Source organism: Coffea arabica, chromosome 2e, assembly GCF_036785885.1.
Source record: "Coffea arabica cultivar ET-39 chromosome 2e, Coffea Arabica ET-39 HiFi, whole genome shotgun sequence".
In the NCBI taxonomy this organism is placed as follows: Eukaryota; Viridiplantae; Streptophyta; class Magnoliopsida; order Gentianales; family Rubiaceae; genus Coffea; species Coffea arabica.
Window position 1 is genome coordinate 35,681,164 of NC_092313.1, and position 16,221 is coordinate 35,697,384.

Here is a 16,221-nt window from a genome sequence, read left to right on the forward strand (position 1 = left end):
CATGGAATTAATACGACTTAAGAGAAAAGAATTTTAACGTGCATTCGGAACTTATAGATCTAGGAACTTAATTGTCTGCTTGTCCGATGGCGACGTCTTCTCCCTCTCTTCTATTCTTAGTTACTTCTTGCTTTAAGAGGAGGCAGACAAATGAGAAGTAGGAACTGTGTTATTTTCCCTTTGTTATTTTGATAAAAGTTCTAAACCCTAATAACCACCCACTATTTGATGATTTAGATAAGAGTTTTAATTTGTTGTGAACTCTTATCCTATCTTCTCTCCTTCCTATCCCCCACTTAACCCTTTAACCTATCTTACAATTATTTTTAATTTTTACCCATGGCATGGCAATTTACCATTTAATTAACTGAGTAAAGTATAAATTGAGAAGGGGCGTGGGTTTTACAACGATTTTAAAAAATTATGGTTAATTTGTACCTCCACTCAAAATTATTTTTTGCTTCGTTACTATCTTAATTAGCATTATTTTGCAGTTGGATGGTCGAGATTCATGTTCAAGACCAAATTGATCAAGGATTGGGCCAAAAATTCAATGCATGGATGGAATATGAAAAATTCATGTGGTCATATTGAGCTTTTCAAACTTCAAAATTGTTACATGTTAAAATTCAGATTGATTGAATTAGAAATCGGCAACCAAATTGTTATGACTAAAGGAACTCTGTTTTGGGTATGAATTGAGGCACTTGCTTTAGGCGTGAGCAAAGGAACTTGTCATTAACAGATTGAGTAACTATTTTAATTGCCTCTCTCTTTCTTTTTCTTTTGCAAAAGAAATGTACAAGGAGAACTGAAGCAACTAACAGGATGAAACCTTCTCAAGCAGATGCATAGAAAAGACTTCCTCTACAAATTGCCAGTATACTTTCCTGTACAATCAAGATTATCTATGACCTACAAGGAAAGAAAGTAGAGTCGCTTATCAGCCACTTCAACTGATTCTGTCAAATTAACGGCCCTCAAGACCTCAAAAAGTACAGCAGCAGTTTGGTATGCTTTTGTGAGTTGGGCACTGGACAGAAAAGGAGATCATAAAGAATCATTAAGCAAGGAATCTGCACTTAGCTGTTAAGAAATTAATGCCCACAACAACAGATAACCTACCAATCAGCTTTATCAGCAGCATTCTGCAATGCCTGAACCTGTAGTAGTGCTGATAGAAACTCTGCATTTCTCGAGCATCACTCTTTGTCCTTCCAGCTAATGTTGTATCATTTTCCTATCAAAATATCCAAATTATACGAATTTTCGCAGGCAAACTTAATTGGAAAATGTAGGAATAGAAATGGCTCATTCATCTTTGGGTGAAGACGAGTAGCAAAAATATGTTCGAGTAATCCAAATATGGTGGATTAGTCTGATAACAAAGTCCTCTTGCTGATACAAGCACGAGAATATTCTAAAGTTACACTGAGTAACTAGACACAATTTATTCATTGAATTCAGACTAAACTTCTGATCATTCTTTTTAGTTTATACCAAAGCATCACATATAGCCACAAACGTTAAATGACAACCTGAACTATTCACCTTCTCTTTCTTTTTTTATTTTTTATTTTTTATTGGAAAATTTGCCAAATTGATCCCTAACATTTTCACAAAAAACTTTTTTAATCCCTAATATTTAAAATCAGTCAGAATAGTCTCTAACATATAAATTATGAGCTAGTTTGGTCCTAATGCTCGTATTTGCTCATTTTTTGACTAAAAATAGCACACCTCTCTCACATGGCTATAATTTTAAGGGCAAAATCGGAAGACATTCGTTAATCCATGGTTTTAGACTATGAAAGAAAGAGAATATTCTGTTCAAAGGTCAAGTTCTCAATGGCTACTCTTCCATAACTCCACCCACTCCTCCTAGAGTCAATCTTGAGTCATTTTCTTCCCTGCACCTACTCCATCAGATGCATTCCACCATCACCACTAACCCAAAGCCTGATGACCTCAAGAGAACCAGAAAACTTGAAGTTTGAAGAAGGTGAAATTTTGCATTTTGCAATCCTTCACGAAATCCCAAATTGTTGAATCCTTCAGAAGCTGCGATTGTCCATCCTAGCATTCTCCATACCGTTCTTTCCATCGTTGATGACATCCCATCCTACCGCAAGATTTTTATCAAAAGTCTATGGTTTTGTTACTTTCAAGAATGTTGAGTCTTTCTTGCTTGCCCTAGAAAACCCCAGCAATAAAATTGATGGGTTTGTCAGCAATAAAATTGGTGGAGAATGTGCCAACCAACTGAGATGAGTTCTGAGACTTTGTTGAATTATTTTGAGAGGTATGGTGAAATTGAAGAAGGGCTTGGGGGTTTGATATGGGGATAGGGAAATCAAGGAAAGTGCAAAAGCTGCTTTGACTGAGAAGGTGAAATTTGTTGATGGTTTCTGGCTAGTTTGCAAAATGGTGTCGAGGGAAAGGGAGAAAAGTAATAGGAATCCAAAGGGGGTTTTGCCTGTAAAACCATGGATTAACGAATGTTTTCCGATTTTGCCCTTGAAATTATGCCCACGTGAGAGAGGTGTGCTGTTTTTAGTCGGAGAAATGAGCAAATACGAGTATTAGAACCAAACTGACTCATAATTTTTATGTTAGGAACTATTCAGGCTGATTTTAAATGTTAGGGACTAAAAAATTTTTTGTGAAAATGTTAGGGATCAATTTGGCAAATTTCCCTTATTTATTTATTTATTATTATTTTTTTTTTTTGTAAGTGGGAGGTCTTGAACCCAACACCTCCTCCTTACAATGTCTCCCACCCAACACAGCCCTCCTCCCATTCACTTTCTCTCATTAGTTAAAACTAATCATATTAGAATCTAGAAAAACAACCGCCTAACTCATGAAAATTTGACATTACCCTTTCCAAACGTTGAATCAGGGTTGTTTTGAACTGATGGACTCCTCGTCCACTTGATGTTGGATCCAAACGGTGAGCTTTTTCAAAGGCATAGAACCGACCTGAGTACGCCAGCAAGGCCATTAGAGTATGTAATATGGCGTAAATACATTTCATACATTCCCTTCTAAATGCCTCAAAATCTTGAGTACTAGTCAACTACTAAAAGACAAAATTTGTAACAAGTGAATTTCAGGAAACCATATTAACATTTGCATGTCGATACAACTTAACATCCTTCCTATAGTCACAAAAAAGGAGGGCAATAGCATTAGTACCACAACATTTAACTAGAATTTGATGCCTATATGACTTGAGAAGACTGAAACTCTAGTTTGAGATTAAGAAGCGTAGCATAACAGTCAGTAAATTAATACCATTTAAACTCATATTTTCGTCTAATGCCACGTTGGTACAACATTATCAGCTGAACAGCCTTAATACCTTAAGTATTAAAATTCATCTAGACATGCAGTCAGCTCGTACAGCCAATTAGTTGATATCCACCAATGGTTTTTAGATGACGGATTGCTTAGATGTCATACACACATATTTGTGTAATAACAACCAACACAAGGATACTGAAATGGTCATGGACTCACAGAGATAAGCAACCCTGGGATTAATTGGCTCCACCTCACTGGCAACACGGAGAATTGGTGCAATCTCTACCAGTGAACATGGCACCACCTCACTGTCCATCATAGACTCCCCTAGATTACCAGCAGCCTGTGACCGCAGAATATGCCTCTGTGGTTGGAGGTCTGATCCCCTCCTTTGGTAAGCCATCCTTCTTTTAACTTACAATCTCAATAACAAAAATCAAATTACCCTACAATTCACCTGTCAAAACCCAAAATTGAAATGAACAAAATGTCACACCTTAATTGTTCAATAAAAATTTGAACACTAAAAGACAAGAACTTCAGCTCTTCAACTTTAGTGACCTGAGAAAAAGAATTGTCGCAGAGGGAAAAAACAGAAAGAAAGAAATTTCCACTCATCTCTTTCTAACTAAAAGAACCCCACTACTTAGTTTCTTTCAAGAAACATTAAAGACATGGCAAAATTGGATTAGTCCCTCCATAGCTGCATCTTGCTTCTTTATTCCCTTACATTTTCTATTCTGATTACATCAAAATAACAGCAAAACGTATAAAAAAAATAGAATTTAATCATGAATGACCCTGAAAACCCATTTTTGGTATCCCCTCAGAAAACAGAGGAAATACGGTATCGAAACTTCCTTTCTCGCATCCCTGAAACAATCGAAACTCGTATTCCCCTTTCCAAAACCTCAACTTCCTTTCCAACATAAAAGTAACTAAACTCGAATTTAGCCAACAATGACTCAAACTAACATCAGGCTGCTTATTGATGCGAAAGGTAGTAAAAATCTCAATGCAAGGGATTCTCTATCAGGAGTTGGGGAAATGAGAAGCCAACTCGAGAGAGAGAACTGATGTTATTAAGAAATCTGATGAAAGATACAAGATGCAAATACAGAAAATGATTCAACAAAAACTTCCCTCCTATCTCTCCTGCTTTTATACAGATCGCGCACCAACCTTCCATATCTGTAACTAAGCTCCTTAACCGACCTTCCATTCTGGTAACAATATAACAGAATCCCAGCTGGCTTGCATGGCCCAACCAACTTGCATGCATGGCACAACCAATTTGCATGGAACAACTTCCAGCTGGCAACTAACTTTGACGTGGCCTAACTAATTGCAACTGACATGAGCTAACATTTCCAACGTGAAATTCAGTCACAACAATACTCCCTCCCTCAAACAGTTCTTGTCCTCAAGAACTGAAATGAGGATACTGCTATTGGAGATCAAACCAATACTCCCAGGTTGCGTCCTCAGGGAAACTATTGCTCCACTGGTGCACTTGAATAGCAGCAGTTCGTCCCCTATGCACCAGTCTCCTATCCAGGATGGCAACTGGTTCCATAAGCAAATGACCCTGATCCGTGACACGAGTAGGAATGTGTGGCTACACAGGTTGATCACCCACATGCTTCTTTAAAGGGAGACATGGAAGGTATGATGTAGGTTAACATCTGGAGGAAGATGTAGTTTATAGGCCACAGAACCAACCCTGTCCATAATCCGAAATGGCCCAAAATACCGTGGAGATGATTTTTGGCAAGAATGACCCCTCAATGAGTGTTGTCTGTATGGTTGGAGCTTAACATACACCCAATCCCCTTGCTCAAAAGTCCGTTCAGACCTGTGCTGATCAACATGTTGCTTCATTCGATGCTGAGCCTTTTGCAGGTTTTGCTTCAATAGGTGAAGAGCAGCTTCCCTTGCAGCCAAGCTCCTATCCACACTATCAACAGTAGAGCTACTGGGAATGTAAGGAACAAGCAAGGGGGGTTGCTGTCCATAAACAATCTGATGACTGCTTGTAGGATCTTGCAGTTGCTGTATGAGAAGCTACAACTGAGGGTCTTGAACCCAGCTGTTATGGATCTCAGTAATCAATGTTGACTTGATGACTAAAATTGGAGCTAGTACTGCTACATTGGGGGTAGGCTGGCGAGACAATGTATCAGCCACCATATTGTCTACCCCCTTCCTGTACTGAAGCTCATAATCATACCCCATGAGCTTAGCTACCCATTTTTGCTGCATAGGTATAGACACTCTCTGTTCAATCAGATAGTTAAGACTCAGATACTCAATTTTAATGACAAAATGTCTGCCTAACAGATAAGGTCTCCATTTCTGCACTGCACTCACAATGGCTAGCATCTCCTTTTCATACACAGAGAGGCCTTTGTGCTTGGTAGCCAGACCCTGACTAAAATAAGCTAGAGGTCGCCCCTTCTGGCACAGGGTTGCCCCAATGCCATCACCTGAGGCATTTGTCTCCACTTCAAAGGTCTGTGAAAAGTCAGGCAATGCCAACATAGGAGGTGAGCTCATGACCAACTTCAGCCTTGAATATGCTTCTGTGGCTTTATCTGTCCAATTGAAGTTGTTCTTCTTGAGTAATTCTATCAAAGGTTTGGCCAGCTTCCCAAAGTCCTTTATAAACCTCATGTAGTACCCTGCTAATCTCAGAAATCCCCTTAACTCCTTGAGGTTTGAAGGTACAGACCATTGTTGAATAGCTTGCACCTTTTGAGGGTCTGCCTGCACTCCTTCTCTTGAGATCACATGCCCCAAGTAGGCCACCTATTTTTGAGCAAAAGAGCACCTGCTCTGCTTCACTTTCAAACTGTGCTGTCTCAGAATCTCTAAGGTGATTCGCAAGTGTCTAATGTGGTCAGACCAGATGGGACTAAAGACAAGAATGTCATCAAAGAAAACCAGTATGAACTTCCTCAAGTAAGGCCTAAACACAGTGTTCATTAGGCTTTGGAAGGTGGAAGGTGCATTGGTCAAGCCAAATGGCATTACTACAAACTCATAATGCCCTTCATGAGTTCTGAATGCAGTCTGGGCAATATCAGCAGGACACATCCTGATTTGATGGTAGCCTGATCTAAGGTCCAGTTTAGTGAAAAATGTGATCCAAACAACTCATCAATCAATTCTTCTACTATTGGTATGAGGAACTTGTCCTTCAGAGCTGCTAAGTTCAGCTCCCTATAGTCAATGCACATTCTCCATGTGCCATCTTTCTTCTTGACTAACACAACTGGGGAAGAAAAGGGATTGGTACTGTGTCTAATAACTCCAGATTGCAACATTTCCTGAATCAACTTCTCAATCTCATTTTTTTGGAAGACGGGATATCTGTAAGGCGTTACATTCACAGGTGCTGTACCTTCCTTGAGCACAATTTGGTGGTCATGGTCTCTATGTGGGGGTAGTTCAGAAGATTCCTTAAAAACATCCTCAAACTCCATTAACACTTCATTTTACTCACTTGTTTTAGAGTCGGGGGTAGGACTTGCCACCTGACAAAGGCTGGCTAATGGTTCATTTGTCGTTGACTGCACAGGTACAAGGAAACATAGCTAAGCAGAAGCAATCTGCTATGGCTTGTGTATAATCCTCTGCATGGTCCTTCTCTTCACCAACTGAATAGCCTGTTGACCCTTGCCCCTTAACACCACTCTCCTTTTTCCCCTTTGAAATTCCATCTTCAATTCCCCACAGAGTTGACAGCCATTGATCCCCCAGTACCAACTCACAGCATCCCACAGGTAACACCATGGCATTAGCCTCGAAAGTTTGATTCTGCATCTTCCAAGTAAAACCAGCACATAATGTATTGGTGATGATCTTGTTGCCATCTGCCACTTCTACCACTAGAGGTGGTACTCCCTGCACTCTCAACCCCAATTTATTGACTAAATCTGGGTGGATAAGGTTGTGAGAGCTCCCACAGTCTATGAAGATATTGACTGAGGTTTTTCCCACATGACCAGTCACCCTCATTGTTTTGAATTTAGGAACAGCAGTTAAGGTCATGGCATTTAAAGAAATGTGAGGCAAATTACCTTGTGAAACTTCTTCCTCCTCCTTAGATTCTACCTCCAATTCCTCATCCTCATCTTCTGCACACACTTCCAATCGAAATAGTTGCTTGCTCTTGCATCTATGGCCAACTCCAAATTTTTCATCACACCAAAAACAGAGGCCTTTTGCTCTTTTTTCATTCATTTCAGTGGGTGACAGCCTCTTGAATGGTTTCCTGGTGTATCCTTCTGCAGTTTTTCCACCTTAGTAGTGCCTAACCATCTCTTCTCCAATTTCGTACAAAATTGTTTTCCTTCTTCCACGAAGCTTCATAATTCTTTTCTCCTCTCCACCTATCTTCCATGTTAGAATGGAAACCTGTTTTGATCACTCCCTTCCTCTGTTGAGTTAACATCTTGGCCTCCTCCGGTTTGGCTAGTGTTCTGGCATGCTGCAATGTTTTAGGCATGAACATCCTTACAGCCAACTGTATTTCTGTCTTCAGGCCACTGAGAAAATAGCTTGTGGCATAATCTTCAGGAAGATCCACCCTGTTCAGTAGCTCCTCAAACTGCTCCTGGTACTCAAGCACTGATCCTTCCTATTTCAAAGCCTTCAATTCTCCCATCGGATCGTCATACAAGCAACCTCCAAATGTTGACGTCATCTTCTTGATGTATTCCTCCCAAGCAGGCAATTCTCTGGTGATGCGAGATCTCATAAACATCTGGTGCCATTGGAGAGCCTTCCCTTCCAAGTTCATAGCAACCATGTTCACCTTCACATGATTAGGTGTCTCATCCACCTCAAAAAATTGTTCAATCTTGAACAACCATCCCTGGAAATCTTCTCCATGGAATTTGGGAAACTCCAAGCGAGAGAAGCGCACAGGAGCTTGATAACTCCTTCCCTGGGAAACTTCATTGTCAGAGGGAGAGCTCCTTGCAGATTGCCCCCTCTGAGAATGCAATTCCAGTACCAAATTTCTGAGAGCTGCCATCTCCTGTTCGAACTATTCCTTCTGCTCCTTCATCATGGCCTTCACGCTCTCCTCTAACCTCCTGTTACCCTGAGATCTAGTACCTTCCGCCATTGTTGCTTGAGCTGGTCTCATGATGGGACTTTGATATAAGTGCAAGTTTAATTCCGAATTATACCCGTTTGATTGCAAGTATATAGGTCAAATTAGTAGTTTAGGGCATGTATCGGGTCGATCCCACGAGGAGCAACTTAAACAAGTACTAGGTCCTTTACTTACTCTATTATTTAGACTAACTAATAATTAATGCAAGAGAATCTATAACTACTACTTCCTACAAGTCTTAACTAGACAATTGCAAGATAACAAATGGAGAAAATTCACTAAATACTTGAGTTTAGGGATGTAGATTCCACTTATGTCATAAACAACACAAATGAATAGACTTACCTCTTGCTACAACCCTTGTTTAACTAGGGATTCATTTCCAATATTACCAAATCTCATTCTCATGACGAAATGGCCTAGAATAGTCTAGTTTTCCCTATTCTCATGGTGAATAACTAGTTCTACTTTTGTTGTCTTCATGAAATGCAAGTTTAATCCACTTAAGTGTTTCTCTATTCTCATGAGTCTCCTACTTAAGCTCTACTCATGTTGTTCTATCATTATTACCAATTTTCATTGAATAATAACAACTAAGAGCTTGTTATTGGTGATCAAGCAACAACAAGGGCTAAGCATGCACAAGTAGACAAGTTAATACAAGATGTAACAAGTGTAAATCATATCCATTTCATATCAAGTAGCCATAAGCTTCATCTACTCTCTAGATCTAGAAATTTAGCTACTCATGTAAGATATAACAAGAAAACACATAGCTTCATTGCATGAACACATCATGAATCACAAGTAAGAGATAGATTAGAGAAAGCTTAGCCAAGGTTAATGAAGAAGCTCCCAATGATCTTCAATTTCTTCAACAAAATGGGTACAATGAAGTCTCCAATTGTTCTCCACAAAAGTTACTAGCTAGAGAGAACAAGACAAGACTAACTTCCTAGTTCTAATGTTAAAATCTGATATATATTACTTCTACTATGTTCTACTTCTCTCTAATAATGCCATTTTTTTCCTTTTTCTTCCAAATTTGCCCCTCTTTGAAATCATCACATCTTGCTTCTTCAAGTGTACAAGAGGTTTGCCAGCTTCTAGCCGAAATTTCGTGTGAAACATGAGTCAAAAAGTAAGTGTGAAATGAATACAAGTTGTTCTGCAAGTTGCAGAGGAGAGAGAAAGATCCGAGGGGTAAAAAGAGGATTCGAGCTCGGATCCGTGCCTCAGCATTTTCTTCACCGTTATTCATGCAGGATCCGAGGCCTTCTTTAGATCGATCCGAGCTCGGATCCATCTCCCCTGTTTCCATCTTCAAATTTTTCTCTCTTTCGCTCAATCTTCGCTCCTTGATTCACTTGTCCATTGTCCTCCAACTAGCATCTTGCCTCTTCTTTATAATATGTAAGTGTTTCATGACCCGATAACCTACAAAATATCACATGTTTATGCATTAATCTACTCATTTTGCAAGTTCCGGTCACTAAACAACACTTGAAGCAATTTGCACCAAAAAAAGCTTAAGTACGACTATGATCCTTTAACAATATAACAAAAGCTCGTGCAAAACTGTACAAAAATATATACAAAATATTCACTTATCAAACTCTCATTGCTTGTCCTCAAGCAATGCAAGAAACCACTCCAACAACAATTCAAGTGCCAAATAGAAAAGATGCTTTCTCAAATTCACTTCTCACAACTTGGCTATTAATCATGATGCAATTCTTCAAAATGCACTCAATACTCATAATACTCAATAAAGGGGAAACAATTATACATAAATTTAACCTCCTTCAACTCATTCTCTCTCCCGAACTTATCTTCACAAATAACCGACCCACATAGTCACAAGGTAATACTTTCCTTTATATCCATTTTTTTTCAAAACTTTACTACATGAGGGTATCATAAATATATGCTAAACACCAACACTTGAACATTGCAAATGCCTTTTTACGCGAAGGTCGACACTTTTAGGTGAAAATCCCCGGTTACTCCGCACTTACATATCCCGGTCACAACACCTTTTTACCCCAAGTACCTTTTTACGCGAAAATCAACATTTTTAGATGAAAATTCCCGATTACTCAATACTTAAGTAATCGGTGCAACTTTATTGCTCTTTCTTTTCTTTTTCTTTTTGCCTTTTTTTTTAACATATATATAACCCTCTTTTATCATGGAAATGGAAAAACATTACCAATTAAACTATATCAATCACCTATTTGTAAATCAAAGTGAAGGGAGAGAATTCATTAAAGATAGCAATAGAAGCATAATTGTCCCCACTTTATTAAATATACTTCCTAAAGTGCACTTATCAGAATCACATAATACTTAATCGCAAGTCAAGAAAGAAATGAATTCTTCAAAAGCATATTTGAATTTGTTCAAACATTAGGGAAATTTGACAATCATAGCCATTGCTTGGGCCATAGTGCAAATTTGAAAAAGATTTTGGAAAAATTTTGATAGAGTTTCCCCTATAAATAGACGAAACTCCCTGCCAACAACCCACAATTCAACAAAAATCTAGTCATAATCTATATTTCCAGCATTCATTTTCAACATTTCTCAACAAAAATAAAGAGTTACTCAAGCACAAACCCCCCTCCCACACTTAATAATCACATTGTCCTCAATGTGAAAGGAGGGTAAAGCAACAATACTCCCCTAATCAATGGAAAGAGAGATCCAGCAGACGATACGAATATCTCGAACATCACGAACATCCCAAAATCTACTTAGACTGCAGGAAGGGGGAAGTACATAACAAAAGGGGAGTGAGACAGTTCAAAAGGGTTAACTAAATAAAACACTAAACTAAAAGTCAACAAAAGGTAATCTAAAACAAAAGAAATGTGAAAACTAAATAAAGCGAATTAAGCTGAGGGGCCGCCAAGTTCTGAAGCTTCTTCTCCTCCGACTTCTGCACGAGCTTCTTGCTCAACGTCGCCTTGTGGCTCAGGAATAGATGCAGCTTGACCTTCGCCAGATATGGGAGCCGGAGTCGGCGTAGGAGAACAACGAATTTGGAAATGGTCCTCCAAAGCACGAAGTCACCGATCATGCCTTTCCATCCTCTCCAAAATAACTCGTTCTTGTTGGTCAATCCGCTCCATAACTCGTGTCTCCATACAACACATGGCATTGAGGACCTCTTGCTACCGATACCTAGAGGGAGGTGGTGTAGGTTGAATTGGAGGCGGTTGAGTCGGCTGCGCTTCCGTCTCTTGAGCTTCCGGTCGGGGTTGAGGATGAGGCGGAGGGTGAGTGGACGTAGAAGCTTCCCCAGTAGTGCGTTCTTGAAGTAAAGAAGCACCGAAGTCGGTAGGGATGGCCAATGACCTCAGCAATGTGATCGTCACTTCATCAATGGACTTGGTGGTCAGTGCCTTGTCAGTACTCACATTGAGTTGGAGCTTCTCAAACAACAAGGACAGGAGTCGAGGAAATCCGAAGCAAGAATCGCCGGGTCGCATCGTAGCTGTGGTACGCATATAGCTTATAATGACACTCGGCAATGGAATGCCAGTCAGTTGTGCGCCCACGCCATGTATCATCTTGTCGAGGAAATAGAGGTCACTATTCCGTAGCTCTCTTTTACCACTTTTCTTAGGAACCACGTTGTGAGCAAATAGATAAAAAATTAAGTGGTATCGAGCTTCAAAAGAGTCGGCATACACTATCTTCTTCCCGGAACGTCCTCGATCTCTATATTGCCCCTTAAGGCGAGTCACAGCTTCCTCGACTAGCCATGGGTCACACGCCTTAAATTCCTTAGTCAATTTCATGTCCTCTCCGTCATTTTTGACCCTTATAAACTTGCCGATTGCTTCCTTTTTTATGATGACGCGCTTCCCACGGACCCAAGAAACAATCTTATTAGCCCTATGTCCAGGCTTATCCTCCACATTGGCATAAAACTCCCTCACCAAGTTTGGATAGTAATAGCGAGGCAACTGAAGAATGTTCTCCCATCCAAGTCGAGCAAATGCCGCCGACACCTTGTAGTGAGCATCCACCTCAGGCGCCAAGTGTTTCTCGATGATAATCTCCTTAAGTAACCCAGCGTCATACCACTCTTGATTCTCGAGTGATGTGAATCGAGTGATATCACACTCTGGAGGGGCTTCCTCGCGACTTGTAGATGCCTGTTTGCGTCATGACCGTGGTGGTTGCTCAAGGGAAGAAGATTCTTCCCCCACTGAAGGGGTTGCTTCAGGACTTGGTGAAGGAGTAGGCTTCGGATAATGGCTCTTCTTGTTCGAACCATCGTGCCTATATTAATGTCAAAATTAGTGCATATGTTAAACTAACAACACCTCTGGCACTTCGAGAATGTGAATGAAACAAATTAGCGTTGCTAAAATTGTGGAAACTCATTGGAAAAAATTTCGGCAGAGTTTCCCCTTGAAAAAGGGCTAAACTCCTTGCCAAGAAATATCAAATTCAAGAGAATATTCCACATAGCACTTTCTCAAGCACAATTCCTACCATTATAATGCATTTATATTTTCTAAATCTCATCACATGGCAGGAATAAGAATCCAATCACTGCCCCCATCACTTGAGAGTTGAAATTCCAACAATAGCATCCTCAATTTCAATAATTCACCAATTCCAACAATACTCATTCTTAGCAATTCATTCCAAGACTTTCATACCAATTTGTGCAAAAGGTCATATGTTATCCTCTAATTGGCATAAAAATAATTTCTACTCTCTTAAACAAGTCCAAAGTATCCAACGAGAGCGAGAAATTACAAGCAAAAAGTTACAATGTGCATTAACCCATTAATTGAGAGAAAATAAGAAAAAATTTCATAGTAACCACAAAGGTCTCATTACCAAACATCAAAATAGGCTTAATGACATTTCTTAGCACAATGTAGCATAAATACAACAAGAAATTTCAACAACTGTGCATTTCCCAAAATACATAAATAACTATGAAAATTGAAAATTGGAAATGGCAAAATATCAAAGAAAGTGAAGAATTGTCACCTCAAGTGTGTAGAGTAATGCTAGAAGATGGTAAGGATTCCAAATGTAAGGAGAAACAAGCCTAAATTCTACCCCAAATGGACGAATTTCAGTTCGGCCCTCTTCCTCGTTTTGACAATCAAAGGCCCACAAATTGATGTTTTTGATGCGAAATTGGTGAGGGCTTATGACCACAAGAGGCTTGGGGATGTTTTAATGGTGAATGATTGGAAGATTAATGGATGAAATGGGAGATTGGAGGAGAGGGGCTAGGGTTTCGATGAAGAAGAGGGAGAAAAAGTGAAAAATTGCAGAACCGAGGTGTTAAAAAGTAGTAAACACACTTAAACCTCCCTTTTCAACTCTCATCTAGGTAAGCACTAACAATGACCGGTAAAGTATTGTTTTCTCCAAGAAACTCGTACCTTAGATGAGATGGAAGTGGCTTGAGCTCTAATTTTGGAGGTTCAATCTCCGAAGGTGGTGGTAGCCCTTTTCATTGGCCAAGACTTTCATAGGCATTACCCCTATTATAGGGTACTTGAAAATCCAAATACTTGGCCACTTCTTCAAGTGCTTCACAATCTCCCTCTTGCATGCCTAAACTCAATAAACAAAGCTCAAGAGGGTCGAAGTCATAATTGACTCGGCTCAACTCTTGGGTTAGTTTATCAATTGTGCCAATAGAACAAGCATGATCGGTAAAAGAGGGGTATTTTTCCATTTCATTCAAATTGAACTCTACCTCTTCTTCACCTACTTGAAATTTAAGTTTGCCATTTTTGACATCAATAATAGTACTTGCAGTTGCTAGAAATGGTCTACCTAGTATAATGGGCATAGATATATCTTCTTCCATATCTAAGACCACAAAATCCACGGGAATGATAAATTTTTGAACCTTAATCAATACATTCTCCAACACTCCCAATGGATGTCTAATAGACCTATCCGCTAGTTGCAAGGTAAGATTAGTGCATTTAAGCTCATGCAAACCTAATTGTCTTGCCACCGTTAAAGGAATTAATGATACACTAGCACCAAGGTCACATAACGCTTTAGAAAAGTCGATGTTACCAATAGTGCAAGGTATAGAAAAACTCCCCGGATCCTTCAATTTCGGTGGTAGTTTGTTTTGTATGATGGCACTGCACTCCTCTGTTAATGCTATTGTTTCGCAATCCTCCAATTTCCTCTTTCGCGTCATGATCTCTTTGAGAAACTTGGCACATGAAGGAATCTGCAAAATAGCATCGGCAAAAGGGATATTAATGTGCAATTGTTTGAAAATTCTAACAAACTTTTCAAATTCTTTATCAATCTTATTTGGCTTGAGTCTTTGAGGAAATGGAACCGCCGGAGGTATTGGGATGGTAGTGGAAGATGATGGTTGATCTTCTCTTGGTTTCTCCCGACTATCTTCCTCCAAACTTGCCTCTTGGTTCCTCCCCTTTTCTTCTTGTTTTTCACTCTCATTTTTCTCACTTTCAACAACCGGAGGATCTTCTAACTGTTTACCACTACGAAGAGTAATGGCCTTGACATGCTCCTTAGGATTCACCTCCGTCTTACTAGGCAATTCTCCTTGATTTCTATTATTGAGAGAACCAGCAATTTGGCCAATTTGGACCTCAACATTCCTATACATTGTAGTAAGTTGGTCCAATCTTCCTTTTACTCACTCAAACCTATCCGAAGTAACTTTGGCAAGCTTTTCCACCGCGATCTCCCAACCCAATTTAGTTTCCGTTTATGGTTGCCTAGGTTGGAATCCCGGCGGATTGGTTGGCCTATGTTGATTGCCTTGATCTTTTCATCCAAAGTTTGGATGATTTCTCCACCCCGGATTGTAAGTGTTTGAGTAGGGATTATTCTGAGCATTTTGATTGTAGTTGTTAACAAATTGTACCTGCTCAAAATCAACACAATCATTAGTATCATGTTCACCTCCACATATGGAACAACAAGCCACATGTGTATTAGATGAACTTGAACCAACTTCGGCTTGCCTATTGAGTAACTTCACCACATTGTTCATTTGGGCACTCAACATGTTAAGAGTGTCCATTTCAATCATACCTGCGTGGCGTCTCGGATTACCTCTCTCATTGGCCCATTGATAGTTGTTTGCGGCCATTTCTTCTATTAAACCTTGAGTTTCTTGGGGTGATTTACCCATTAAAGCTCCACCTACGACTGCATCGATGGTAGTTTTAGCAGAGAAAGATAAACCATTATAGAAAGTTTGTACGATTAGCCAATCGGAAAGTCCATGATGTAAACATCTCCGAAGCAACTCTCTAAACCGTTCCCAAGCTTCATACATCGATTCACCATCCAATTGACTAAAACTAGTGATATCCATTCTAAGCTTAGCCGTTTTACCTGGTGGAAAATATTTATTCAAAAATGCCCTAGATAAATCATCCCAAGTGGTGAAGGTGTTAGGGGCATGAGAATGTAGCCAAATTTTAGCTTTATCTCTCAATGAAAATGGAAACAACCTTAACCTTATAGCATCATCACTAACTCCATTCATTTTAATTGTATTACATATTTCCAAGAATGTGGCTAAGTGTGCATTAGGATCCTCTACGGCATTACCTCCAAATTGAGATTGTTGAACCATTTGGATAAGTGATGGTTTAATCTCAAAGTTGTTAGCGTTTACCGTCGGCCGCGCTATACTTGTTTGGGATCCTTGAGTTCCCGGTAGAGCGAAATCCCTTAGAGCTCACCTATTTGTTTCGTTTTCTGCCATCTCTTCTTCAAACGGTAGCTCTATTGCAATT

General features: G+C 39.6%; 1 protein-coding gene and 1 non-coding gene across 2 annotated transcripts; one reads left to right on the plus strand and one right to left on the minus strand.

The window, feature by feature from the left end:
• Nucleotides 1-915: 915 nt before the first annotated feature.
• LOC140036263 (callose synthase 2) lies at nt 916-3,709 on the minus strand. Its single transcript, XM_072077606.1, has 4 exons — nt 3,523-3,709; nt 2,882-2,982; nt 1,126-1,163; nt 916-1,033 (listed from the first exon to the last, which is right to left on the minus strand). Exons 1-4 carry the CDS (start codon nt 3,707-3,709, stop codon nt 916-918), a joined length of 444 nt encoding a protein of 147 aa, XP_071933707.1.
• Nucleotides 3,710-15,696: 11,987 nt separating this feature from the next.
• On the plus strand, nt 15,697-15,803 carry LOC113733602 (small nucleolar RNA R71). Its single transcript, XR_003459105.1, has one exon. It is a non-coding gene; the product is annotated as a small nucleolar RNA R71 (small nucleolar RNA).
• The last annotated feature ends 418 nt before the right edge of the window (nt 15,804-16,221 follow it).